Source organism: Mus pahari, chromosome 6 (assembly GCF_900095145.1).
Source record: "Mus pahari chromosome 6, PAHARI_EIJ_v1.1, whole genome shotgun sequence".
Lineage (NCBI taxonomy): Eukaryota > Metazoa > Chordata > Mammalia > Rodentia > Muridae > Mus > Mus pahari.
The window spans coordinates 68,972,809-69,000,197 of record NC_034595.1 but is presented as its reverse complement, the minus strand read 5'-3'; the positions used below and the strand labels follow the sequence as shown (position 1 = coordinate 69,000,197).

The following is a 27,389-nucleotide window of genomic DNA, read 5'->3' as shown; positions in this document are numbered from 1 at the left end:
CTCACATCAGCTCTCAAGCCTCATGCAGACATGTTTAATGACTCTAGATCTTCATGGACCGATGTCAGAGCTGGAACTGGGTGTTTGCTTCACCTGCCTGCCTGACCACCCAAGTGTACTTAAACAGCCTCCTTTTGGCCTCTGATCTTCGTCCCAGCCCACCCTTAACAGCATGGCCTGAGGAGGGTGCTATCCGACTCCTCCCCCCTCTGCCCAATTCTCCGGACTGTCAGTGTCTGAGGCTGACATGACCCTCTTCTTGCTCAGTCACACAGGAATCAGCAGTCAGAAGGGTGACGTCCAGGATTCATAGGGTCGCTTTGGCCTGGCTTTCCTGCCTTTTCCCCCTTCGGAGCACACACAGGAAACAACTCTATTGGCCCATTGAGATAGACAGATGAGGCCATTCATAGCTGAAGGCAACGGACTAGGGGTCCTGGCAGCCTTGGCCAGGCCTACCTGGGTGCTCCTATGTTAGACACCAGTGCTGGTGAGATGGGACCTTCAGAATGACCACGGGCTCTCTCTGCTTCTACTGAATCACTTTTCCCAAGTGCCAACATTCAAGTCAAGAAAACCCTCTTCACTTAAAGGATTTAAAAAACAAACTTTCCCTAATAGCGCATGCTAAAATGGCAGTATGCGGTGTTATTTTTAGTGCAGGAGTACAGCGTTACTGTACTGGGCCACAGAGCTCAGATGGTTAGCCTGGGAACCAACGAATGAATTCTAGCTTTATTTTAGGTTGTACCACATTTAGTTCTTGTTTTTCTTTAGACCATGTGCTTTTGAGACCAAACAATTAACCTCAGAGCGCTTGGAACGTGACTTATTTATAAGCTGGCTCCTGCTGCATGCCCTCTTAAGCATGACCCTGCCTCTCCTCACACCCCTTCTGCCTCTCCTCACACCACTTTTCTTTACTGAGACCCGGTCCACTAGGTAACACAGCTTGGCTTTAAATTTCTACTCTCCTGCCTCAGCCTCCCAGTAGCCGAGACTACAGGTGGGCCACCACAGTCACCTCTTTTCCTGCTTGACATTTCTCCAGATATGAGTAAGATCCCGCTTCAAAGTGGGGGGCAGGCAGAAGTGACACATGGGCCTTTAACCTCAGCATTTAGGGGGCAGAGAGGCAAGAGGATCTCTGTGAGTTCAAAGCTAGCCTGGTTCTACAGAGGGAGTTCAGACCAGCCAGGGCTATATAAGACCCTATGTCAAAAACAAACAAAATAAAACAAACAAGCAAGCAGAAGACCCTAAACTCCAGATGTATAGAGACATCTAGGGATCTTGTTTCCTTGAGTGGACGGTAACTGGCTTAAACAAAGAGACGGCCTCTTCTGGTCCTTTACAGATCCAGGCCCTTGAGCCCTTGCTGCTGATCTCTGGTTTTTATGCCATGTTAGCACGTGTCACCTCCGCAGCAATGAGGGAAGAATTATAGCCATCCAGACTGAGGGAGATTTGGTAGCTCCCATGAATACACAGTGGGTCAGTGGGAGACCCAGGACTTGAGACGTCAGCGTGGCTATGAAGTTGGCATGAGACACCAGGGTGGGTGAGGGTGGGGCTGGGAACAGAGACCACTGTGTCGGGTGCTGGCTGCCACAGAGGCTGTGGAGCCGAGTGGCCGGTCATGAGCTTAGGACTTGGAAGCAATATTCAAAGCAGCACAGAAGAGTGTGAAACAAGACTGGGGAGAGGGCAGAATCTCTCGATTTAACGACCTCTGTCTGTCTGTCTGGTTTTGTTTCGGTACTAGAGATCAAAGCCAGGACCTCACACATTAGGCAAGCTTTACCACGGGAGCCACACCCCAGCCGCCCTCATCTTTCTGATAGCCTGCCGTCTTTACTCATAAACTGGTAACTACATCATGCCACTTTTCAAAGGAACACCTCGGATTAGGAACACTAGCGGAGCACCACTGGCCTGGGACCGCACAGCCGGGCAGAGCCAGGGCGAGGCCTGGTGCACACAGCCCAGCCATGTCCAAAACTGTTTGGTTTCTTAACCTCAGATGTCAGTCTATCCATCTGAAAACAGAGCTAACAAGACTTAGTGAGATAATGCATTGTCACCTAGTAGGTAGGAGTACCGTCCCCCCTCCCTCCTCTGATCAGGGAGGCCTGGGCAGCTCTAGTCTTCTCTGGTGCTTGGGAATCCAACACGGGGCCCTAGGCTCCTTCCAACCACACTGCTCCCTTAAGGACCATTTCTCAGCTGAACCTGTTGATGCTAGGCCTACACCCTCAGCTGCTCTCAAGCTTGGGCAGGAGGGACACAAGGTCAAGACCAACTTCAAAATGAAAATGTAAGCAGGTGGCTAGGGGCAGAGCTCAGGGGTAAGGCACTTGCCTGACATGCATGGTTCTGGGCATGGGGCAGTGTTCAATCACCAGTAGAGCTGGGGGAAAATATCTTTCCAGGCTCTCCAGGAGGTGGCAGCAGGGAGCCACTGGGGGTGGGAACTGAGCTAGGTAGGTAGGCCTGGCACAGCCCCAGGTGCTGAGCAGGGCCCAGCTGTCCCCTCAGTATGCCCCACTAGGCCGATTCTCTGAGAGCTATTCCCCACTGGTTCCACTGGCTCCAGTCTCAGGAGCTCTGCCCCCGAGGCACGCAACACTGCAGCATCTGCCTGGGCTAAGGTTGGCATGCAGGGTTTGTGCTTTTGGGAACTCCAGGGAAGTTCATATTCTGCCTTTCCGTCCGGGTCAAGCTGTCCAGGGCGCATCACACCCCTGGTGGACAGTTCATCTGATTGGGTGCGATTTCTCTCTTGCTCTCTTACTCATCTCCTCTCTGGGAGTGGCCCTTCCCACAGCTGTGTGGGATTTGCACTTTTAGCACCGGACTTAGAGGACCTGTTACAACTTCTGTGCGCCCAGAGCCATGCGCACCTCACCTTCGGCCTCCATCACACAGCAGGCAGACGGTCAAGCCTTTTGGCTGCTGTAGAAGCTGGTACCATGGGATGGTGCCATCCTTATCTCTTTTCTCAGTGTCCCATTTGGTCCCAACCTTGGCCTGAGTTTGCCTCCCTGTGGCCTCTGTGCCCACCTACTTGTGAATTCCTCCGAACCGCTCCCTCCCTTTTCTGGGCAGTTATCACCATCTCCCCTTGTCCCCATCTCTCAGAAGTCACCGGCACCTTCTTAGTGCCACTTCCATGCTTCTGTGCCAGGGCACCTGCTCCTAATGCACTGAACTATCTGTTTCTCTATGACTATATGATTTCTTGGGGCAGAGGCTCTGGACCATTTTACACCTGCCATGGGCACACAGAGCCTTTAGAGCAGACACCTGCAGAATAGATAGACGAGGTCTACTTCCCACATCCAAAGGTCCTTTGCCCCAGGACTCTCCAGTAGGATGTAGGAAGAATACCCCAGTGCACCTTCCATCTGCCAGGTGAGATAAGGTGATCCAGACAGACACCTCCAGTAGTTGCCTTCCTTCAGAGGGCCCAGAGACACCAGTCTCTTTGTCACCTCTGAACTGAACGAGTCTGGCTGTCCTGGTGTCCCTGGTCTAGCGAATGTCCATGGCTCCTTTTGTTCTACAGTATGAAGAGGAACCTTAACTCTTGTTAGTTCTCTGTGAACACAATGCCCCTTCAAGGCCACCTCAAAGCCCACAGGATCTGTCCATCCATGTGAGTCTCAATAGGCTCCCCCACAGCTTTGAGGATGACCTCTGGTCCTCTGGGACCCTCCCTCATGATGCCCTCCATCACATGCTGTCTCCCCTTGCCCTGACTGGCCTCTGGAGTCTTAAGATTTCCAGAGCCCTCATCTACTATTACTCTGTAAGGACTCGCAGTTCACCTTCAAGTCTTCCACGGCCCTCTGTATATCTGCCATCTCAACCCACTTCTGCTCCCTGTGTAGCAGACACTACATGCAGATGATAAAGACACGGCTGCCATATGGGGATAGGAGGTCTAAGGGCTGCCACCCGGTCCCCTCACCTCCAGTACTCCTCGCTGGGGCTGGTCCTTGGCAAGGTGTAGTTGGACAGGTGAGATAGGTTACCAGACAGGGCAGCGGGCCGGGAGCCATTGGTGAGGTTGGAAGCGTCCAGCACACCGGCACAGTCGGGTGTGTTCCAGGGGTTATTGCAGTACGCCCAGGGCAGCACGTGCGTCATGGATGAGAAGAAGTAGTAGAAGGCGATACAGATGACCACGTTGTAGTAGATGCCGATGTACGTGGACACCACCATCATACCATAGCCCACGCCTGTGGGAAAGGCACAGTAAGCACCACGGAGGGAGAGGCCAGCCTCGCTTACCTAGCTAAAGGTTAATGGTTCCCAATGCCCAAGGAGCGGTCGTGAATGGAGAGCTGTAGATGGGAAGGTTCAGGCCTTGGTAAGTTAGGGGAGGAAAGGAGTTCTGTGTCTTTGCGTGGCAGGAGACAGAGGTGGGGGCCGAGTAAATATGAACATGCTCCAGCCAGCATGTGTCCGCGGCCTTGGCCATTGATGTTGAGCTTGGGGTCAGCACTGAGTCTCCACAGGGGATGCTCGTGTTTGTACAGATGGACAAGCTGGCGGCCTCCGTGTGCATGTATGCACACGTGTGCATCTGGTGGGCACGTGCCCCGCCAGAACCTCACCTTTGAACATGGGGCTGATCCTCCAGACCCCCAGGCAGCCCTGGCTTGCAAACTGGCCGAAGGAGAGCTCCATGAAGAAGAGAGGAATCCCGCAGAAGATCAGCATGATGAAGTAGGGGAACATGAAGGCGCCTGGCACGGAGGAGGAGGCCAGGCTCAGGGTGGGCTCCGGGTATCCATCCCTGGGTCCCCTTCTCCCAACCCACAGTAAAACCTTTGTGCTTCACTAGTACTGGGACAGGAGTGTGCCTGCACTGAGCAGCCGCCTGGGGCTGACACACGTTCCCTGCCCTGTCTTCAAACTGAACAGAGGTTCCCCAGGAAGTCTGCTCTGCAGAAAAATCCTGCCCCGGAACTGCCATGTTGGGGTAGGATTTGATGCTTTAACCAATTGACACCTCTCTCTCTCTCTCTCTCTCTCTCTCTCTCTCTCTCTCTCACACACACACACACACACGTGTCACTGGGATCCTCAAATATCTCTGTACAATCTGGGAGGCTGTTGAAATATGGGGTGCTAAGACAAGGAACCCCGGAAATTCAAGTGGTTTTCTCTACTTCTAGCTTTCAAGGAACAGGCTAGCAGATCAGGCGCAGAGAACAGGCTTGCAGGATCTAAGGGTGGTCTGCACCTGAGGCAAAATATGCCTAAGGGATGGGGGTGAACACCAGGGCCAGAGGCCAGCTTCTTCCTGGAGTGGTATCTGTTCTGGGGAGACAGTGGCCCAAGACCTGTGCCCACTGGGTACCTCCCCCGTTGCGATAGCAGAGGTATGGGAAACGCCAGACATTGCCCAGGCCCACGGCATAGCCCACGCTCGTCAGTACAAACTCGATCTGGTTGCCCCAGTTGCCCCGTGTGAGGTTCTGGTCCTTCTTGGTGGCCTCGCTGGGCACAGCACCATTCTGTGAGGACAGGAAAGAAGCTACCATCAGTAAAGGCATTTGTGCCCCATATCTGACCCTCTGAGTCTCCCCCAGTGGTTTTCCTTTGGACCTCCATGTCACCCTGCCACATACCCTGGGGCTCCCTCTCTGCTGGAAGGAGTTGAGGACCAGCCTGGCAGAAGAGAGGAGAGGTGTAGCTGCCAGACAGTGCCAGCCCTCAGCACTCCATGCCAGGTATACCAGCCCACCTGAGGAACTGGTTACAGCAGGAAAGGGGACACTGAGGAGGGAGCCTGAGCCAAGGGCCCCCTAACCCCTCAAAACCCTTGCCATTCCTCTCAGGCTAAGGATCTAGGAGCAGCTGAGCCTCATACCAAGCAGCCAAGTCAAGCCGGACACAAAGGGGCCTGTGTCCGGACAGCTACCCCCCACCCGACGCCTACATCGCCAGGCTAAGCACGCTGCCCATGGGCAGGCGGTGGCTAGACGGATCCCTAGAGAAGGCTTCTTCCTGGGGGCACACGGTGAGCAGGCCTGGGTGGGAGGGGGGCTATGCAGCTAGGCTAGGCTAGACCTGGGCAGGACACTGGAGATCAGAAGGAGCTGGCCTGAGCCACAGCAGGAGATGCTGGGCTATGAGTTAGGGCAGGAGACCAGAGCTGTGGGCACCATGCCAGACTCTGAGGACAGGCCCTGCTAGAGGAAACAGAGGTAGTTCCAGGAAAGGGTGTCACTGAGTGAGAGGGTGGCCTGCAGATCAATCCCTGATGGGTATTCCGCCTGCATGCAGGAAGTGCTGGATTGAGCTGTCCAGGACCCACTGAGGACATTCCATGAGGAGTTCCTTCTTCAGATGTAGAACTACCTCTGAAAGTCCCTTAGAGTGTCCCCTTTCCCCAAGCCACTCCTCTCTGAGCCCTCTCCCCTTATGAGTGGGAATCAATCACCATAAACCAGACTTGAGGGGCCCGAGACTATCATTAGGAAGCCTAAGGACCCTGGGAGTCACCAGTAAAGAAATACACAGAGTCCTTGTACACCAATAGCCTCCCAGAGATGAGCTACGGCCCTGAGAGGAAAGGACAGGAGTTCTTCTAAAAGACATCCAGATCAAGGCTGGAGCAGTGTGACCAAGAGACTGGCATGACACTGTCATGTGAAAGTGACATCGTCAAGTTTAGCAGCCACTGGCCAATGATTAGAAAGGTGGCCTGTCGCTCTGACACACTCTCAGACCCTAATATTGGCAGGCAAAGCGGAATGGCTTCACTGGGGCCTTGGTGCCTTTTGAAAAGGCCTGTAAGGAGTGCAGATCTGGGTAGCACCCAGGCCTGGTAGATGAGCACCACTAGTTGGGAGGGCTGTCCCGTGATTCCAGTTCAGCTCAGAAAATGTTGCCCTTCAGTTCCTCAAAGGAGGTTGTAGGGCACAGCCCCAGGAATTAGGGCGGGAGACAAGGGAGACTCACTCCCAGAGCACCCAGAGCAAACTGGCAAGCTAAAGGCATCTGCATTCATTAACTCACTCATTCATTCATTCACTCATTCATTCACCAAATGTCAAGACTTACAAATCCCCTACTATATGCCAGGCAATGTCAACTCAGTTGGAAACAATACAGTGCTAGAAAGCATTAATGAACCGAGAGCACATATCAACAAGTGTGGTGGCGCACACCTTTAATCCCAGCACTTGGGAGGCAGAGCAGGCGGATCTCTTTGAGTCTGAGGCCAGCCTGATCTACAAAGCAGATAGCAGGACAGCCAATGCTATGACACACCCAGAAACCCTGGCTTGAAAACCCAAAACAGCAACAAACAAAAAGCACACATCGTCCTATATACAACTTTAGCATGCTCTCAAAATGGAGTTTCTCAAAGCCCCAAAGGTACATGAGCCTAAACAGAGACTACAGGGTGAGGTCCAGGCAAGGCTTGCTGGTGAAGGAACGTGGAGGCACACTGTGCGCTGGGAGATGGTGGCGCCAGCCTTGGTATGCCTTCTGCAACACACCCCTATAGAATCCGATATCACCATCTCTAGGGATCTTGGGGCAGGTGTATGTATACCACAGTGCCAAGGGACCATGTTTTGAAGGGATATATCTGCACCCAAACAAGTATCGGCCACATAGGGCTCCTATCTATTGGCCCTACAATAACACTTTTATTCTGTTCTGGGCTTGTTTACTTAGGAGCACAATGCAGGACTGTAGCAGTTCCGGAGTCTAACGGTCGGGTCACTGGACAGTAGTTCCCGTTGTTAAGGGACAACTGAGGGTCCAGGACAAGGAAAGGGCGGGGCCCCCGAAAGACACTCATCTCTCCAAAACTAAGTCCAAAGCCTCTCTTCTGATCCAGGACCACAAGGAGCAGACTCCTGGCCTCTCCAACCAAGTCATGCAGGACCATATTTGAATCCCTGAATTCTGCTCTGATTGGGGGAGGGGGAGGTGCGTGTAACATCCCCAGCCATGTGTCATAGGCTCCCCAGGCCTCAAAAGCCAGGGTTTAGCTGGCAAGACAAATACCACTGAGCCTGTACACCAGTGAGCCATGTGCTAACCGATTCAACCGAGCACACAATGAGGGAAGCTGACGCCCCAGGATAGGAGCCTAACCGGAGCCTGTCACTAGGCACTGACAAGAAGTTATTGATGAAATTAGGGCTGTCTGAAGACAGGGTCCCCTTCTCTTGCTCATCCCAATGGCACGGTGGTACCGATGTAAGAAGCCTCACTCACCATGGGCCTCCATTCTGGGTACATTTTAAGTAGCTAGATGGTCTAAGTTCTCAGTCGACAGAGGAAGTCCACCTTTCTATGGGGGCTTCTCGAGTGCTCCAAATCTGTTCTTTGTCTAACTCTCCTCTGGAGAGCCTTCCATGTCCCAGCAAATCAATCCAGGAAAGGGCTCACTCCCCTTCATGAGTGCGCGCGCACACACGCAAATGTGTGCCCAAATGTGGAGCCCAGCTCCACGTTTTCAATGCTGTATAATTTCTTGCCCTCCTTGAATCACCTTTCCTATTTTAAGACCCTCCTTTTCCTTGACCTGCTTCGTCACTAATATTAACCATTCCTTTGGCTCTGGAATGCCTACGAAAGAACGAAGCCCTTTGTGCTCCCGGTTTGACCCAGACTGTCTGCCTGGCTGCTGCCTAAGAACTTGCATGGGCTGAGTTCCAGTCTTGCCCTGCCCACCCGTATGTCACCCTGGCTGCCCCTCGATGCCTTTCCTCTCTCCCACCTGCTCACTCTTTAGTGGGGAATGTGACGGCTGAGGTGGATTCCCCTTAGGACCTGGCACACAAGTTCCTCTGACTCTGTCTTTACCTTGCCACCCCTCCTGGCAGCTCTCTTCTACTGCCTGGAAGAGCGTGGCCTGAGTAGGTGGGTCTTCAGGAAAGGGTACTTTACCAGGTACCTAAGCTCCCTCAGGCTGGGCACAATGGACTGAGAGTTTTCATCTCACAACTGAGTGGGGAAACCTGACTACCCCGTACACGCACACACGCACGGACACACACTTCTCTGTGTACACACTCTCAGAGCCAGCCATGAAGGCTGAAGTATTCATCCTCACACCAGGGCTGTTATCTCTGTTGGGTAAGCAATGCCACTGTCTGCACCTGGCTGTCTGAACCGAGTCCAGTCGCTCATGGGAGTCCTTTACACAGACCTCTGCCCGGCTTATTTGCTGGAAGAACTGTTGGCATCAGGACCTTCCACTCTGCTCCAGGCTTGGCCAAGAGAGGAAGTGTGAGGTTAGGACCTAGGTAGTCTAGAACCTGCTCCCTAGAAGCCTGGGGCAAGTGCCTTCTACCATAGGTATCTCAGCACCCCTATTTCAAGAACCCGAGGACAGCCTGGCAGGCTTAGCCCGGGCAGCCTCCTCAGGTCTACCAATGTTCCGTGGCTCTACCTCATGTGCAATCCAGCTATTCCTTTACAACAAAACAATAATAACAACAACAACAACACCTTTTAAATATTTAATACTAAGAGAGAGCGAGCAGGTGTGTGGTGTGTGTGTACAGGTGTAGGTGTAGATGTGCCCCAGTGTGCACATAAAGGTCAGAGAACTCTTCAGGAATTGGTTCTCTTCTTCCATTTTGGGATCCTGGGATCAAAGTCAAGTCATGAGTATTGTGAATCATTATGCACTGAGCTATCTTACAGCCTCAACTCAACTACTTCTGAATGTCTCTCCCCCCTCCCCCTCCCATTAGTGTCCACCAGCCTTGTAGATTGTTTTCCCCCCAAACTTCCACTCTGTAGCCCAGGTTAGCCTCCAACTCACAGTGAACCTGCCTTGGCCTCCTGAATGTTAAGATTACAGGTGTGAGCCACTACATCTGGCTTTAAAAAAACAAACAAACAAGTTTTATGTGAAAACTCAGAAAAGCACCAAGGGAGAGCAAGCTGGCCCAGCTCTAATGTAACGCCAGCCAAAGTGAGGCAGGAGCCCCTCACTTCTTCCTCATATGGACACGGAAGCCCAGCCCCAGAACCCGAGCTACGCCTCTGCTCTGCGTGGGGACTCCCACCCTCCTAGGTTAGCATTCAGTGGATATTTTTGTGAATTGTGAACTCCCTCCGCCTGCCCTCCGTGGATATGGAAGAACTCTGGAGCTGCCCTGACAGGCCGGCTCCTCTGGGACCCAGCAGTCTTCTTGTTTGGGACTCTCTGGCCCCAGGGTTTGCTCATGGGATGAACCCTGTCCAAGACAAACTCAACGGAGGAAAGCAGGCAAGACCTCACAACCCAGACTGACTTGGAACCAAGTCAGATCACAGGCAACTTGCTCAGAGCCCCACTGGGGAAAGGAGGCAGGGCAGCTATTATAGTCAGTGCTGCCTCAGAAGACCCCAAAGTAGCCCAAGGCAATCCCCTGCTCCTGTTCGCCCATGTGCTCTCCTGCTGGCATCGGTGCACACAGCGGCTCTCATGCAGCACTTGTGCAATAGCAGGCTTCCATCCTTCACCTGCAGGACATCAAGTGGGACCAGACACTCAACCACAGACCTCATCTTTGGCCTTGGAAACTTAGCTGTGAGACGGCAGAGGCTGGGGTGACAGGGAGGGTGGATAGGTGGGGGAGGGACAGAAGTGATAAAACCTGTCCCATCCTGAGTGTATTCTACTTCAAAGAATGCTCAGGACAATGCTAGGCCCCTCCCAGGACCCCTTCTAAGCGCTTGCAGAGTCCAGGCCCGAATACAGAAGCTAAGAGAGGCAGTGATATACCTGGTACTGGCTCATTACAGAGCCCTGATTGACAGAGAGTGACCTGCCAATTCTGCAGGCAGCTGACAGAAGACCGGCAACCTAAGCATGCCAGGCTCTGTTCCAGGTCCTGGAGAGAGTGATGGAGGATGCTGGGTAGGCCCTGCTATGCCCTCACCTTCCTTCCTGGAGAAGCCTGGCAGCCTGGAAGACTGCGCAGAGGCAGCGGTGGGCAGCCTCTGCCTCATCGGCTGGCAGCAGGATGGTACTCTGGGAAGTGGCCCTGGTTCGTTGGCTCTAGGCAGTCCTGAAGTTTGAGAACAGCCTACATAATGTTTCTTCAAAGCCAGCCCACACGGCCTCGGAGGACATTCCTTCTCTTGCCTTTAGAAGGTCAAGTCAGGATGTCCTCCAGGGGAGAAGGGCAACCTTCCCAGCCCCCTCACCCTCACCGCCGTTAGCTGTACTGTCGTCTCTCATCTTTCCTCAAGTCTCAACTTCCAAGGCTGGGGATACACAGCTCCCACCCCATGTGGGCACTTGCCCTGGACATTGGCAAATGCTCCAAAGGGTCTCTCTCCTTCCAGCAGAGACTTCTGCCTGTCCCCTCCCCCCAAGCTCTCACCACTGAGCCCATGTACCACACTCCCTGTCCCCCCACACCCTCTATCCCCATAGGAGTAACTGCCGTGGCTCAGACAATGAGGCTGTATTGATTAGTACAATTCTTGGGCACCTCCGGCCCGTCTCCCCGGGAGCTGGGACAATGTAGCTTTGATACTCAGGGCAGATTCTCAGCAGGTCTTTGGGCTGGGGGAGCCCTAACACCCCCACTCTCTTCCCTCTCACCCCCACCACACAACTAACTCTTCCTGCACTCCTTTGCAGTTCCAGCTTTCTGGGTCACTTTGGCTGGTGCCTGTCTCACTGGCTGTGCCTGCCCCTCCTGGCACAGACCACTTAGTCCCTTGCCCCACCACCAACCTAGCCACCAAGCCTGCCTGGTACCAGGGAGGGAGCCTTGACCTTCTGGAAGGTGACTGACCTGTTCTGGGGAAGGGGTGGCCACAGGTCCTTGAGCCGAAGCCATCCTGGGGTGAGCACTCGCAGCACGCGTATCTCCACCGATCATTCACACCTCTGCCAGCTCCAGCACGACACTGACGACACATCCCCTGCCTCTCCCACTGCCGGGCTGGGCAGCGTCAATTACTTTCACCTCATCTCCTCCCCAAGCTCAGCCTACCCCCTCCCTGGCCCTCCCCCTCTGGCCAGTCCTGATGCAGTCCAGTGAGGGTGCTCTGGAACTGGAGAATGAGGCATGGGGCTGTTGTAGTGTTCCCTTGTTTTCAGCAAGTAACTAGAAACACACACACACACACACACACACACACACACACACACAGAATGAGCATAGGACAGGACAGTGGACTGGCTTATCCCTTCAAAGAGCTGTCCTCTAGGGCTAAGCCTGCAGGCTGGGTACCAGTGGGTTCCTAGAAGGGCAGGTGGCTGCAGAGGAGTGTTGGGCTTTGTTCCCTATAGGATCCTGCCGATGATGCTGGCACAGGAAGGCGGAGGGCACAGTCCACGGCAGGCGGTATTTAGAATAAGTGAGTGGTGAAGACAGGACATTCGGGGGTCCCGTGGCTGCACCTGTTTCTGGTGAACCAAGGATTTTCCCAACCCACCAAGATGATGGGGTATCTTCATAGAAGACTGTGACGAGGGCCTAGTAACTGTGCCGTTATCTTAAGAAAAACAGTACTGACTTAGTCAGTGGTCATTACAAGGTCCAGACCAAGGGAGGCAGATGTGGAATAAGGACCCTGTGGAGTTTTGAGCAGCACTGCCTGGCATCTGAAGAGTAGGCTGGGTAATTCCAGCAATGTCTCATAACTGCGGTGGATGTTAGCCACACCTGACCTGTATGCCAGGTTCTGTGTTAGAAACTATCTACTGTGTGCCATATCCAGTTCTAAGAGAGTACGGTGTGTCAGCCTCTATCATGTAACCCATGTAATTGCTCTCCTCTGAGGCCGTACTCATTCGTCAGTTCCTCCCTGGTCCCCAGATACCATAAGCCAGAGACTTGAGAAGGTAGGCACTGTGTTCTGGTACTAGGAAGGTACACATCCCTCTGGAGATTGCTAAGACTTCAAAGGCCTGGCACACAGTGGGGTCTTAGCAAATAGCTGACAAATAGAGGCATGAATGAATTCCGGTGTAAGCGTAGCTCTCCTGGGAGTCTGTAAGCATGACCTCACGGGGGAATGTTGCTTAGGGAAAAGAACAAGTCATAATGGCACAGGGTCTGAGACTGGAGAGATTGCTCAGTCTTTGGGTCCCAACACTCACATCAGGTGTCTTACAGGAGCCAACACCCTCTTCTGGCCCCCACAGACTCCCGCTCTTACGTGCACATATTCCCGACCCCAGCAGTCACATGATTTAAAAAAGTAAAACAAATCTTACAAAACAAACAAACAAAACAAAAACAAAAACCACAGGCGTGAAAATCAGGCAGGCTAGCTATGTGGTGGTGAAGCACACCTTTGATTCCAATACTCCGGAGGCAGGGGTAGGTTGATCTCTATGTTCAAAGCATGCCTGGCCTACAAAACAAGTTCCAGGATATCAAAGGCTGAGGAACCCTATCTCAAAAACCAAACCAACCAAACAGGCAAAACAAATAATGAGGCAGACCCAGGTTCAAACCCCAGATGTCAAGTCTCTCACCACATATAACCCGAGGTAGCTTGCTCAACTGTGTGCTTTCAGTTTCTGCTTCTCTGAACTAGGATGATGTGTACCCATAACTGAAGCCAGTGAGAGTTGGTAATCATAGATAGATAAAACCTATTAGGTGCTTACTGTGAGCCAGCCTCTGCCTAAACACTCCATACCTACTAACACTGGCCTCTCAGAGGAGTCCTGTGAGCTCAGAACATTCTGCTCTCCAGTTTGTGGGGACCTTGCGTAAGTAAGTCTCCTGAGTGGCTTCAGACCCCACTGACACAGCTGCTCACTGGGTCTGTGTCATGGAGTAAGACCTCTAGACAGCTCCCTGGCTTCCTGCAGGCACAGACTGAAGGCCAAGGCCTTGGCTGGGCCACTGGCTCCAGGAAGGCCCAGTCACCCATGATGCCCAAATGCCCACTTCCACCCAGGGTGGGCTCTGGGCTCTGGCTGCCCTGCACTAGGCTGGGTGCCCAGAACACACAGCCCTGGCTGGACGGCTTTCCCTGGCTCTGGCCATGGGGACAGGAGGCAGCAGCCCAGCTGGGCCCTGGCCGTAATGAGGCCTCATTAGTGGAATCCAGCTGCTCCATCCCCACTTAAGGAAGCCGACTCCCCCAGCCCCAGCCTCTGACTTTTCTTAATAAGAGTGGGCATGTTTCCAGAGGGGCAAGGAGTCTAGGGACCTTGTTGTCCTCTGTGGCTCTAGAGAGAAGGTCCTGCTGAGCTGGGACTAAGGCATGTGGGGTGTGGGGAAGGCTAGCAGAAGCTGTATGAGAGAAGAGGCTGTAGAGCTGAGAAGATGGGCTACAGGGACGATGAGGGGAGAGGGGGAGGGACCCAAGACTAGAGAAAGCCAGAAGCCAGGCCCCTTTCCCTTTGGACCGTGATATTCCAGTTGGCATGGATAGCCTTTGCACATCAGGACCAATGGGATACTGTTGCCTAGTCTGTTTTGGCTAGAAGGTCACTTCCCTATTGCATGTGTAGTTTCTGAGCTAAGAGACTTTCTGCATGTGTCAGTCCCTAGGCTAGGAAAGCAGATACTATGTGCCGCAGCCTGTGTCACCAGAACACCCACTGAGGACTAAGCGTAACATTGAAAGAAATACACTGTGATCCAGGTGTGTACTGAGAAAAAAAAAAACCAAAAACCTCACCGTGTGCAATCTGTGTTAGGAAAGCACTCGCTGTACGCTAGAACCTGTAATAGCACAATATCTAATGTTTGCCAAGTCCAAGGCCTGGAGAATGTATATATACCAGATGTGTACTAGGAAAGCACCCACTGTGTGTTCCCATGTTCTGTCAGAAAATTCTGTGTGTCAGCTCATGTTGTGTGAGCTATTGTCTAGGGTCTTTCACTACATGAACAACCTGTGTGTGCCAAATCCTATTCTAGGAAAGGACCAGATGTGGTTAAATACCCACTGTGTACCCAGCACCATGCTCCATGAGCACCCACTGGGTGGTAAGCCCTGGGCTAAGGGGAACACCCAACATGTGCTAAGTCTATACTAGCTAGGCATTGGCTACATGCTGAGACTTATACCCAACCCTGCCAGGCCCTTTACCAAGGGAGTGTTCGATGTGTGCTAAGCCCTCTCTGCTCGGTGATCTCCCATTGTGTGCCAAGCCTGTACTAGTTGAGCACTTGCTAACTGCCAAGACTAGGCTTGGTGAGCCAGTACCCACTGTGTGCCAGGACCTGCATAGATGCTGCAGACGGGAGGTACCCAAATCCTCATGCCAAAATATAAGGGAACAGGTCAGGGTGGGGCAGCCTCAGGTGGCCTGTGGCACTTGCAGAGTCTTCTGGGAGTTAGAAACTCTGGCACCAAGGACCCTGGGGTCAGAGTGACTGGGAAGCCTTGCAGTGTCAGAGGCAATCGGTGTGTGTAAAGATAAGGGAAGAAGTGAGGCTCACCTGACCAAGATGGTCGGCACGGAAACAGCGTGGGATGGTGAGGCTAACACTGGAGTGGTGGGGGTACTTGTGTGGCCCATTTTAGGCTGTCCTCCTCCATCTCCTGTCCTTGGAGACCTAGTCCCGCCCCACACGTGTACAGAGGCTCTAGGTCTACATGCGATGACTGCCTCATCTACCCACTGTGGCCCCAAGCGTCCCAGCTGCTCCCCTGCTTCGAGGCACCCTGGCCAGCTGGGTTCTCTTGCGGCCCCATCCTAGGAGCCACTGAGCCGTGAGGAAGGCAGCTGAGATGGCCTGGCAGAGACCATCTGGGCTGAAAGTGGGGGGAGGGACACGTGCAGCAGTCATGTGGACCGGGGCACGTGCCAGCAAGTGACTTGCTTCTCCATGGGACACCTGCTCCAGAGGCCAAGCAGAAGTGCCAAGGGTAGCACGGGAGAGACCTGAGAGGTTCGGCTCTTCACACTCAGACTTTGGGCAAAGGGTAAGAGAAACAAGGGCTCCACCGTGGGATGTTGGCTGTCAACTCTCTACACAACAGGTCACAAACAGAATGAGACTTCCACAGAGAACCAGAAAGATCCAAGGGCCATCAGCTTACGCGCACATCCCTCGACACCTTCTTTCGACCTCCCCTGCCATCCCGTAAAACAGCCTGTTGGGAAGGAACTCCCTCTGCCCATCCCCTTGGCCTTAGGAAAACACCAAGAAGTACTGACATCGTTCTCAGGTTAGAGAGAAGAGTGGGGCTTGGCAGGGGATGGCTGCCCAGTATACCACCGAGGCTGTATCCTAGAGACAAACACCGACCGAACGACCGAACGACCGAACGACTGAATGACGGAGGCAGCATCTGCTCCAAACAGACCCAAGAATAGAATAGAATAGCCCAAGGTCATGAGCAGATCTGAACAGAGGCAGGAATAAACGCATCCACAGGGGGTGCCCATGGGACAGATGCTATGAGCCTCAAAGGCAGCAATGGATAGAAGCCAAAGGGCAAAGGGCACTGAAGAAAGCAAGCTTCAGCTATCTTTAGGCTATCCTAGTGCTGGGAATGGGAGTCCCAAGGCAGCATTCCCTCCCACAGACAGACTGGCCCGGCTAGCCAGCAGAGGACAGGGTCCCGGAAGCTCAGCTGGGGCAGGGATGGTAGGATCTCATGATTCATGCTTCTTTGTCCTGCCCACTCACACCAACTCCTACCCCCATCTCTCTCTTGTCTGTCTAGTCTTTCCAGGGTCATGCCAGAGAAAAAAGTGCAGCCATGAAAATGTTCAGAGGGCTTCACTTGGTTCAGAATCTCCATGGAAGGAGGAAGCAGAGCCATACCCTCTCACTTGGGCCTACCACAGTCTAAGACTTCTCAGAGGAAAAGGTCAGGTCCTCTTTGGGTCTTAAGACAGAATCCACTCTACTGAGTGTGCAGGTGGGGCAGCTCCCCATCTGTGTATGTCCTGAGATCCTGACTTCAGATTGGCCCAGGTACACGTCCAACAGGGGGTGGGTCACTTTAGAGCAGGCTTGAGGGGCCGGGTCAAGGGCTGGTAGCTAAAGGCTAGAGAAAGGATTTGAACCTCTCTCCATCTGTTTCCCCAGACCAGAGTTCTTGAATCACAGAAATCGTTGGTGAAGAGACAGAACTCATTTGGAGAGGGCTCAGTAGAGACCTCCAGCCGAGCAGCCTTTAACTGAATATAGAAGTCAGTAGAAGGCACAGATAGGGCGGGGGCTGCTAAGGTGGAGGCTATCTGTCACTGCCTTCCACCTCAATAGTTGCCCATTTTGGCTTCTCCTTGAAATAAGATCCCAAGGGGAAAACATATAACCTAGCACTCAGGGACAGGATCTGCAACTTCTTGTAGTTCCTGCATCCCAGCCCACCTGGCCCATCTACCAGGGACTCTCACTTCTTCCTCCAGAACTTGACCCAGGGCCAAACATGGCTGTGCATCTTTATCTGTTCAGGGGTTCACTTCAGAGCAGCCATGAGGGACTGAGACAGAGACTGGTGAGGTTCTGAACAGGGCTGGAGAAAGAATCAGAACCTCTCTTTACTCATAGCTTTTGGGAGGCAGAAGCAGGCAGCTCTCATCCACACAGGGAGGCCAGGACACCGGAGCGGTACAGTGGGATTCTATCTCAAAAACTGGGGGTGTGGAGGGACTTAACCCTCTGTTGAGCTCCAGGGTCAAGAGCGAAGGAAGGGCTGTGGCAGGGGACGCAGAGAATGGAATGACCTGAGAAACCTTGGAAGGCATCTGTTAGTTCCTGCCGTGAGAAGGCCGCAGAGAAGTGGGGGAGACTGGACAGGGTGTGAGCATGCCCACTCTAGAGTGCCTCTTATGACCAGGATGGGATAAAAGACCTCAGCTCCTTGGCAGGCCTTTGCTGGGTCTGTGGTAGAACCCGCCTAGTTGCAGGCTTGGAGCCCAGTGCTGTCTAACCTGCTGGGTGAGGGGCTGCCTGCCCGGGCTTGGGGCAGCCCTGGCACTTGGAAGCCCAGGTAGTGCCAACCCTGGCCCTGTAGAATCTCTTAGGCCCCCGTGTCAAGGCAAGCATTTCGTAGGAGGTCTCCTGGGGCAGTGTTTATAGTAGCCCCTCCTCCCTAAAGTCTGGACCCTGTACTCACCAACATCCCTTTGGCACCTTTTCCTACCATGGTGGCAGTGGGTTGGGGGATCTGGAGACCTGGACCACACTTGCAGACGCTTATGTTCAGTGCCTTTCAGACAACAGGCCTCAAGAGCTGTGGAGAAAACAGAGTAAGGTAAGGTCCTAGGCCAGGCAGGATCTCTGGGCTCTCCAGAACAAGTAAGAGGTTCTGTTTTGTTTTAGGGGGAGGGGATAAGTAGGCCTGAGAGGGATTACCAGGACTAAGAAGTTTATTAGAAAAATTACTGGGCTGGTAAGATGGCTTAGTGTGTAAGAGCACTGACTGCTCTTCCAAAGGTCCTGAGTTCAAATCCCAGCAACCACATGGTGGCTCACAACACCCATAATAAGATCTGATGCCCTCTTCCGGTGTACCTGAAGACAGTTACAGTGTACTTTATAATAATAAATAAATCTTATTTTAAAAAAAATTACTAAGCTGGGTGGTGGCATACACCTTTAATCCCAGCACCCTGGAGGCAGAGGCAGGTGGATCTCTGTTGAGTTTGGTCTACAGAGCAAGTTCCAGGACTGCCATGGCTACATAGAGAAGCCCTTGGGGGAGAGGGACAGAAATAGACAATAGAAAAGTTACTAATGCCACAGGCAGACACACAGAAAGGCATGGCAGGGCCTCTGATGACAATTCCGGTCCCAGCACCGAGACAGGCAGAATGGCAGGGTCTCTGAAGAGAGCTGCATGGCAGAAGTGGGAGTCACTTCTTACACCTCTCTGAGGATGGGGATGGTTTCACAACCCAAGCCATTCCCAGGCAGGAGGCAGGCAATGGGGGCCGGAGTAAGATACAGCACCAGTATCCAGAGTGGACTTCCCAGGTGAGCTGGCCCCAGCATGCCTGCTAGTAGGGATTCACAGTATCCCAGCATAAGCTTGTGGTATCTGTGAGCCGAGGCCTCTGCAGACACTGTGGTCTGAGCAGAGGTTGGACTCTAACAGGACACTCTTATGATACAGAGCCCACACCACTAGCTAGAAGAGCCTAGCATCCCTTTCTCGGTACCCATTTCCTCTGTCTGCCAGGCCACTCCTGATCCAACTCCCTTCTGAATGACCCCGGGGTTCAGCCCTTTCCTCGTTGCCTTCTCAGCCCTCCCCCCAGATCCCTTATTCTCCAGGCTTTCTGTCCCAATGGGCAAAGGTCTATTTCTGACTCTCCAGATGCCCAATCCTATAAAAGATAAAAAATGAACAGAGGACTGGGATGGGGTCCAAGTCCTTCATCATCTGTGTGAGTGGTTGCAACCTTTCCCCAGGAAGGAGGGGGGGGGGTCGTTCAGCTTGGATCAGTGGCACTCCCCAGTCAGGCAAACACGATGCCCGCCTCCAACCCTAGTGTCACTCAGCTTGGGCTCCAGGGTGGTTGGACTTTTGGCGGTGTCACTGGTCATACAGGACACACCAGATGTAGTCACACCTCCTGCTTTTACAACACAGTCCCTTCAATGGTACTTTGCAAGTGAAACTTTGCAAGTCCTTTACTGCTGGGCTCGAACGCCACCTCCTCTCTGTGGCCCTCCCGACACACTTCTCCAGCAGAACGAGCATGCGTCTTCTTCCTTTCTGGTTTGTACACATCTTTACTAGGTCCTTATCATCTCACGTTACATACATTTGGTCAGAAGCCTATCATCAGCCCTGCGTCGGTGGTTACCTGAGGGCTCAGAACGGAGTTTCCTTTATTCTTCTGGGCCTACGTCCTGGCACAGTGGTCAGCTAGCAAGGACGGGCTGAGCTAAACTGAAGGGGACGTGGTGAGTCAGAGGACCTGGAGTAAGGGTCTTGCCAACCTGGGATTGTATAGGAAGCATCTAAGAGCCGTGTGGTGAACAAGTGAGCTGGAGAGGAGGAAGGGAGAATGGGAGGAGTGAGACACATGGCGAAGCTCACACCATCAATGCCAAGTGTGTACAGACTAGGTCTCGGAAGGGATCAACCTTAGAGAGCCTTAAAGAGCCGGATCACTTGCTCACCAATAGCCACCTTTCAAGGGCCACCTCTTACCCACAGGAAGTCACAGAAGTCCGGAGGAAAGGTAGGCCACTGTTTACTTATACAAATCAGCCCTTGACTCATGAGCTTCTTTGTCCTGGCTTGAGTTCCTCCTCTCTGGGCAGGGATAAGGTGGGAAGTAGGCAGCCAGTGCCTAGGGCTGGACGCTCTCAAAGGTGTTCACTTAAAGAAGTCATGCTCCTGGCTTTGGGCTTTTGGTGACAGTCACAAGAGGGCTGTGCCCCTCAAAAGGCAATCATACTTTTGTCCTGTTCAATCAGTCAAAACCGTTTGCCAAATAGATCTGACTTCCCAACGCTGCCTCTTTTTCTGCCAAGGACCAATAATGACAAAGACCATAGAAGCTGTGGTGGGCGATATGAGCCACCTCCTGGGCTGGAAGTCATGTCCTCCGGGCATCCCAGTAAACGAGAATGTCCTCGGTCAGTCTGCAGCCAGTCGTCTCATAAGGCTACTCTGACACTTCTCTGGGGTTTATAGTTGACGACACCCAGAGAGGCTAACACCTAGCTTGGAAGGCTTGAGCGAATTGTTATACCAGACACTGTTGATCACACCCAGGCAGTCGCTGGAGCCCTGTGTACCAAGTGCAGAGCAGTCCCTGCCCTCAGATGGCTTGTGCACCAGCAGGGACCAGAGCGATGACCTAATCTGTGCTAGAAGGATGGGGGGTATGAGGCCTTGCTGCTTCTGCCTTTACCATTTCCAGGGAATGGCCCCATCCATCTGCACATCTGGATGTTCAGAAGGCATCGGTGGAGAACTAGAGTAGAGGTCAGCGGCAGTGCTGGGGCCCTGGGTTGGAGCCAGCCATAGCAGATGGGGGGGGGGGGGACACCCATCAAATGCCTACATTACACCAGGCACCTCATCAGGTACTGAAGAGCTGGAACACCCCGGCCCCAGACCTGCTCCAACCCAGACATGGAGTAACACCGACCAGCAGCAGGTCACGGTCACTGCGGAGTATAATGAAGACTGGCAGGTCTGCGATTTGATAGGTCTGAGCTGGATTTGACCTCAGGTACTCACTAGGTATGACTCTGACTTTGCTCAGTCTGGAGAATGTAGCTGAGAATTTCCTTAAGACTGGGATGGGGAGTGTAGAGCTGTCTCTGCCTAGTTTCTGTATCTATTACAAGTTCTCCATATTTCCCTCCCTTTCCATCCATTCATCTTCTTAAAAACCCTGAAGTTTCAGTCCCCTCCTAGGGTTTTGCACAGCCAACAGTTCTCAGCCTGAGCTGCTTAGCGGGCAGGCATTCTAAGGCCCGCTACAACTACGTTCATTTGTTCACATACGGTTACTGCAAGTCTGCTCTGGGCAGACCTGTGCCGGGCAGCAAGGACACAAAGGTGTCTCTGCCTTCCTTCATCCCAGGGAAGGCAGTGGAGGGTGAAGCTGAGTATTCCCCGGGGTGGATAAACCGTGTGCTGGAGGGACTCTCTGTGTGAACTCCATAGCAGGTGAGGCTTCTCTGGGCAGAAGGACAGCTGGCAGTGGGCAGGAAGTGGAGAGGGCAGAGGTGACTGCAGAAAACAAAACTGACAAAACTCTGGTAGCCCAAGAGGAAGGCAAAACAGACGAGCAGGACAAGAACCTTCGGGGTCTGGGTGTCCATCTTAGTCCTGACGCCACCGGTGGCAATTAAAGGCTTTTAGGCAGAACAGCTGGGAGGAGAGCGGATTGCTGGAAGGGCATTCTGAAAGCACCACTCCTTGGGTGTGGTAGTGCTTGCCTATGGCCCCAGATACTCAGGAAGCTAAGAAGGTAGGGTCATCTGCGCCCACAAGTATAAGACCCCCTCTCAAAACAAACAAACAAACAAACAAACAAAAAAGGGAGCAGCCAGGTGTGGTGGTGCACGCCTTTAATCCCAGCACTTAGAGGCAGGTAGATGTGGATCTTTGAGTTTGAGGCCAGCCTGGTCTACAGGGTGAGTTCCAGGACAGCCAGGGTTACACTGAGACACCCTGTCTCACAAATAAAACAAAACAAACCAACCAACCAAAAACAAAACAAAACAAAAAAAACAAAAGGGAGGGGGAGGAGAGAGAGATGGGTCAGTGGTTAACAGCACTGGCTCTTCCGTCAAAGGACTGGAGTTTGCTTCTCACTTACAGGTGGCTCACGACCATTTGTAACTCCAGTCCCAGGGATCTGATGCTTCTTCTTGGGCACTGCACACGTGCGTGGGCGCGCACACACATACACACACAGAGTTATATATCAGCGAGAGAATATGAATCAGTGTAGATAAAATGTGGAGGAAACACTGAAGCAGTTGTGGAAGAAAACCATCAATGAGGACCCCGGGATGTGCTCTGATGGAGAGGAAGGGGGTTGGCTGGTGAAGTTGATAATGGCAAAAGGAAAGGGGACACCGATAAGAGAGATCAAGACAGTAATGAGATGGAACTCGGTGATGAAGTGACTTCCTGCGGGTGGTGAGAGAAAACGAAGGGTCTCTGCCTGCTGTTGGTGCAGTGAGAAGAAGCTGGTAGCAGCCCCAGGGATAAGATGCTGCAGCTTTAAAGATAGGAGAGGAGGTCTGATGTGGACTGACTGGCTTTGGGTGGAGTGTGAGCCACCAAGACTGATGCTAGTAGGAGGGTCACAGAGCCCTTTAGCACTTGTGACTTTCCTCTTCCCAAAATGGGGTTGTCAAATCTCCCCTCTCCCCAACACACCTCCAAAGAGGGAAGGCCTAGCTTTTGTTGTGGTTCCAAAGGCTGGCATACGGAGTGTAGTACTGGTCTTCAGGCTCCCTCGTGAAGGTGCCCACGGTGAAGCTCCTGAATGCTTGGTGAGCAGGAAGCAGCCAGGTGGACCAACTTATAAACATATATTCTTAATTATGTGTGTACAGGGAAGAGGGAGCAGATCCCCTAGAGCTGGAGCTACAGGTGGTTATGAGCCCCACAACACGGTTGCTGGGAGCCTGTGTCCCCTGCAAGGGCAGTATGCAGGCAGGTTTTTTGTTTGTTTGTATGTGTGTTTTTTTAAGGGTTTTTTTTTGGTTGTGGTTTTTTTTTTTTTTTTAATTTTTAAATGTTTTTCGAGACAGGGTGTCTCTGTGTGGCTTTGACTGTTCTAGAGCTCTGTAGACCACGCTGGCTGTAAACTCGGGAGATCTGCTTACCTCTGCTTCCCAAGGACTGGGTCTGATTAAAGTCCTCAGTGCCACCACCCAGTTTGTTTTTCATTCTTATTTATATGTATGTGTATGTGTGTGAATGCATACATACAGGGGTGGAACAGAGGTCGGGGGTAGGGAGGGAAGTGCCAACAGAGGACATCACGTTCCCTGAAGCTGTAGTTACAATCGATTGTGAGCCTCCCTACACTGCTGCCAGGAACTACAGGCCCTGGCCATCAGGAAGACCATCCAGCCCCTTATGCATTCCTAACCACTGAGCCATCTTTCCAGCCCCTGGGTAGACCAATTTTAGGAGTCTATATGAACTAAGCCCTCACTGGAGGCCAAGAGGCCTCCCTAACCTCCAGTACTTCACAATTCATCGTAGGGAGGAGACACTGTCCCTACTCACCACCACAGGGGGTGTTAAGGCAGTGGTGTGTGCATCAAGTCTCCCATTTGGGGCCCCAGCTACTTGCTGCGATCTCAGAGGTCTCCTGCCTCCCCACCTTTGCTAGGCCATAGTTCCCTCTGTAAGGGTCTCTGGTCCCCAGTTTTCACTGGCTGGAACATTGCCTACCAACATCAAAACCAGACCCCATGCCATTATCTTCATGAAACCCTCCACCTCCTTCTGCAGTCGACCCTTCCATGGTACCCTTCAAGAATGCAATACAGCATGCTGATCGTAAATGCAAGATGCTGGCTTCTGTCCACCCCCTCTACCTGGAGAGTGCTGCCAGGGCAGAGGTGTGGTTCTTCTGTATCCTGAGAACTATGCTACTGTAGTCCATAAGGAGGAAGGGGGTGTTTCCTCTGAGGTCTTTGAAACACTTGGGCATGCTCGATGGTCTCCACTAGTCTCTAACCAATCCTATCGCCTGCTCTCTAACCTTTTGCCTCTCACTCTGGGGATGTCTCTAACCTCTCAGGTGTTCTTTTTGCCCATTCTTTGCCCTCTATCCTTTATCTTTCTAGCGGTCATAGCCTCAGACTTGCTTCAATTAAGAAACAGAACAGGAACCAGTCAGTGGTGGCACAGGCCTTTAATCCCAGCTCTTGGGAGTCAGAGGCAGGCAGATCTCCGAATTCAAGGCCAGCCTGGTGTATATTGCAAATTTCAGGACAGCCAGGGCTATACAGAGAAATTCTGTCTCAAAATACAAAAACAAAAAACAAGGAGAGAGAAAAAAAAAGTAGAACAGGCTTTGTGAGGGAGCTGTCAAGAGTGCTGGATAGGTACGCGGCTCCTTTAAGAGTGACTAGCGAGGGGCGTGGCCTACGGAAAACAGACCCGCGAGGGGGTGCGGTCCCTTTAAGTAGCTGCCGGGCCGGGACTTGAAGGCCCGGGACGGGCTGGCAGTGTGGGGCGCGGTCACTTTTGGAGCCATGGCACCGCCCGGAGCGCCCTCTTCCTCGAAATGAGACCGGTTCGCTTTAATCAGTGTGCAAGGTGTGTTGGGGGGCGGGCGTTACATCAGCCACCACGTGTGCGCCTCTCAGCTGGCGAGGAGGATGCCGCCCCGCCCCCCGCGGTGGAAAAGTACCGGGGTGCCGAGGGCCCCGCCCCCTTGCCCCGCCCCCGCCCGTCCTCGGCCCCTCCCGGGTCTGCGGGCAAGCCCCCTCCTGGCTCGCTGGCCTCAGCTCCGGCCCGTGTGTGGCTGCCTGCTGCGGGGTACAGGCTGGGGGCAGGCGCCCCGGAGCTGCGGGAAACCAGGCCTCACCTGTGGCCGCCCGCACTCGCCGCGAGCGTGCCCAGAAGGAAGGCTAGAGTGAAGGCTCGAGTGGCAGGGCGTGGATTTCCCCCCACCCCCCAGAGTAGCAGTCCCCCCAAACCACTCTCCACCCCGCAATCCCTTCCCAAAGCTGCAGCCACGCGAGCCGCGGACAAAAGAGAACCGGAGGGCGCTGGGGTTCTTCCTCGCTGCTTCCCAGGAACCGCGGGCGCGCGGGAACCGGCACCCGGCTGGCGAGTGGGCGGGCAGATTAGGAAGGCCGCCGGCTGCGGCGGCCAGATAGGTAGCCAGGACGGCTGGGAGAGGAGGTGGGGCGAGAGGCTGCACGCGGAGCACAGACCCCGCTGCGGGTTCCCGGCCGCGGCAGACCCACTGGCGCCCCAGAAAACCCGAAGACGCTCTTCGGTTCCGGCGCTGCGCGCACAGCCCCGTACCAGCCGCCTCCGACCGAGCCGGCGTCGGCACGCAGCGCACCCCCTCCATTCCGAAATCACCCTCCCTCCCGTCTGCTTTAGTTCCTTGGTGACAACGGTGACACACAGACTCACGCACCTACCCAGACCTTCGCGGCGAGACAGGCATCCCAGTGCGAGCACTCACTCTCTTAGCCACAGATGCCCGCAAGCAAACGCTATCTCATCCACGCACCACACACACACACATCCAAACACATCCTGGGGCTCAGCCTCCCAGAGTCACAGAAACGCCCAGAACGACGGCTGGACAGACCTAGGCTCGGGCCGCAAAGCCCCCTTCCCCCAGCTCTCTTACCATACTGCTGCCCCCGGCCCAGGCGTGCTGGGTCCGCACCGCGGTGCGCCCAGGTGGCTTTCTTAAAGGGAAAGTTGCATCAGCCTCCCGAGGCTCTCTGCAGCCGCCAGTCCTCCCGCCCCGCCGCGTTGCCTGCCGCTCCTCCAGAGCTTGTTGTGTTTTGGTTTCGGGGAGGCGGGGGCTAAGAGTTTGGTGAAAGTTTGGAGAGTGAAGAAGGCTTGAGAAACCTAGCCAAGTCCCTCCCCTCCCTGAGCGGCTCCCCTGGCCGCCCTCCCCCGCCCTGGTCCCATCTCCTCCCTCCCGCGTGCCGACTACTCAGGCTCCTCCTACCAGGGAATAAGATTACAAGTGGCTCTAGTTTTCAGATGATTGATCCTCACGAACCCCTGGGAGTGGGGCTCGGCAAAGGAGTCCCCTTCTCCTTTGCCTCTCTGCCCTTCAGTTGGAGACACTTAGAGGAAGCAGATGTCCTCCCCTTCGGGCTAGGCTTGGAACGAAGCCAAAAGGCCTGGGGCGCTTTGGGGGGCTGGGGCTGCAGTTAGCCCGCCAGGCCCCTGGCCTTCTGCGCCTGCGTTCCCCCTAGAGAGACGTCAAGAGCAAATTCCGTTCCCTTTGCAGTAGCGCCGCTAGAGACTGTGGGCACAGCTGAGTAAAGCCTGGGGCCCACTCCTTGGAGTCGCAAGGATGGGGAGCCCTTTCTCCCGGAATTCTCCACCACTGATTTGATCAGCCCTACCTGGTTAGTTGTGCCACAGAGGCTGCCTATTTCAGGTGCCTGGGTTGCAGTCTCTGCCAAAAGATGCTTTGTTGAACCTCAGTTTCCTCCTCTGCAAAATGGAGAGAGTGACCTAAGGAAATGCATACACCCACGTGAAACGCATTGCTCCAGATTGGCAGTGGTGCCTAGTGCCTGGAACAGGCGTCCACAATGGCTTACCTTGAGCAAACTGCCAGCCCTCCATCAAACCAGACGCTACTGATTGCTTGCCAGAGGACAGCTGTTGCTTCCAGGTGCTCAGCAAAAGGCCCTGGTCTGGAGAGGCGGGCTCCGGATTCCACTCTGCGCCCCGAGTTCTCACCGTTTTCCGGCCAGGAAACTTGCTTGTTTATTAACATCCAGTCTCCAAAAAAGCAGGTGCATCCATGTCAAAGCCGCACACAAGATCAACTGGTGTGAGAAGCCACCTTATTAATTTATAATCACTGAAAAAGACAGCAGCCAGCACACTCCCTTCAGTTCGGCCTCTCTCTACCTCTCTGCTCAACCACAGCCCTTTCCCAGAACTACCTTCTTATATACTGCTCTCTGCTGTCATGGAACTCACAATCTCTTCATTATGGAGATCTGATCAGATCTAGGAAGACACTTATGTCCCTTTTGAGTTTGCCCGTGAACACAGCAGTTATAAGCCTGTTTGGGGTTTATAGTCTCCCACGAACTAATTATCAGAGTTTTGTATAGAGTAGGGAGAGGACACACACGTAGGACCACCGAAGCAATCTGTGGTGCCTGTGGCCTTTGACTTTGCTGTTGTCGAAGTTTCTGGAAGTGTAACTGTGGGTCCTGCAGCAGGCTGTGTAGTTGTGTGTGTGCTCAAGTCCTGGATCTGGGCAGATAGTATCTAAACACTTCTCGTCTTCCCTACCA

At 53.5% G+C, this 27,389-nt stretch overlaps 1 protein-coding gene across 4 annotated transcripts in view; it reads right to left on the bottom strand.

Moving 5' to 3' along the window:
- Slc6a9 (solute carrier family 6 member 9) overlaps positions 1 to 25,911 on the bottom strand; it is a 32,867-nt gene extending 6,956 nt beyond the window's left edge. Inside the window, exons 1-5 of one of the 4 annotated variants that reach the window (XM_029539671.1) lie at positions 25,742 to 25,911; positions 18,040 to 18,156; positions 5,372 to 5,528; positions 4,623 to 4,754; positions 3,974 to 4,244 (exon numbers count right to left, since the gene is read on the bottom strand). In XM_029539671.1, coding sequence (XP_029395531.1) covers positions 3,974 to 4,244; positions 4,623 to 4,754; positions 5,372 to 5,528; positions 18,040 to 18,069 — 590 coding nt within the window. In that variant the 5' untranslated portion in view covers positions 18,070 to 18,156; positions 25,742 to 25,911. Of the gene's footprint in view, positions 1 to 3,973; positions 4,245 to 4,622; positions 4,755 to 5,371; positions 5,529 to 10,916; positions 10,991 to 17,317; positions 17,383 to 18,039; positions 18,157 to 18,789; positions 18,827 to 25,741 lie in introns of those variants that run through there. The other 3 variants (XM_029539672.1, XM_029539673.1, XM_029539674.1) reach the window with 3 other exon arrangements.
- Between the last annotated feature and the right edge of the window lie 1,478 nt (positions 25,912 to 27,389).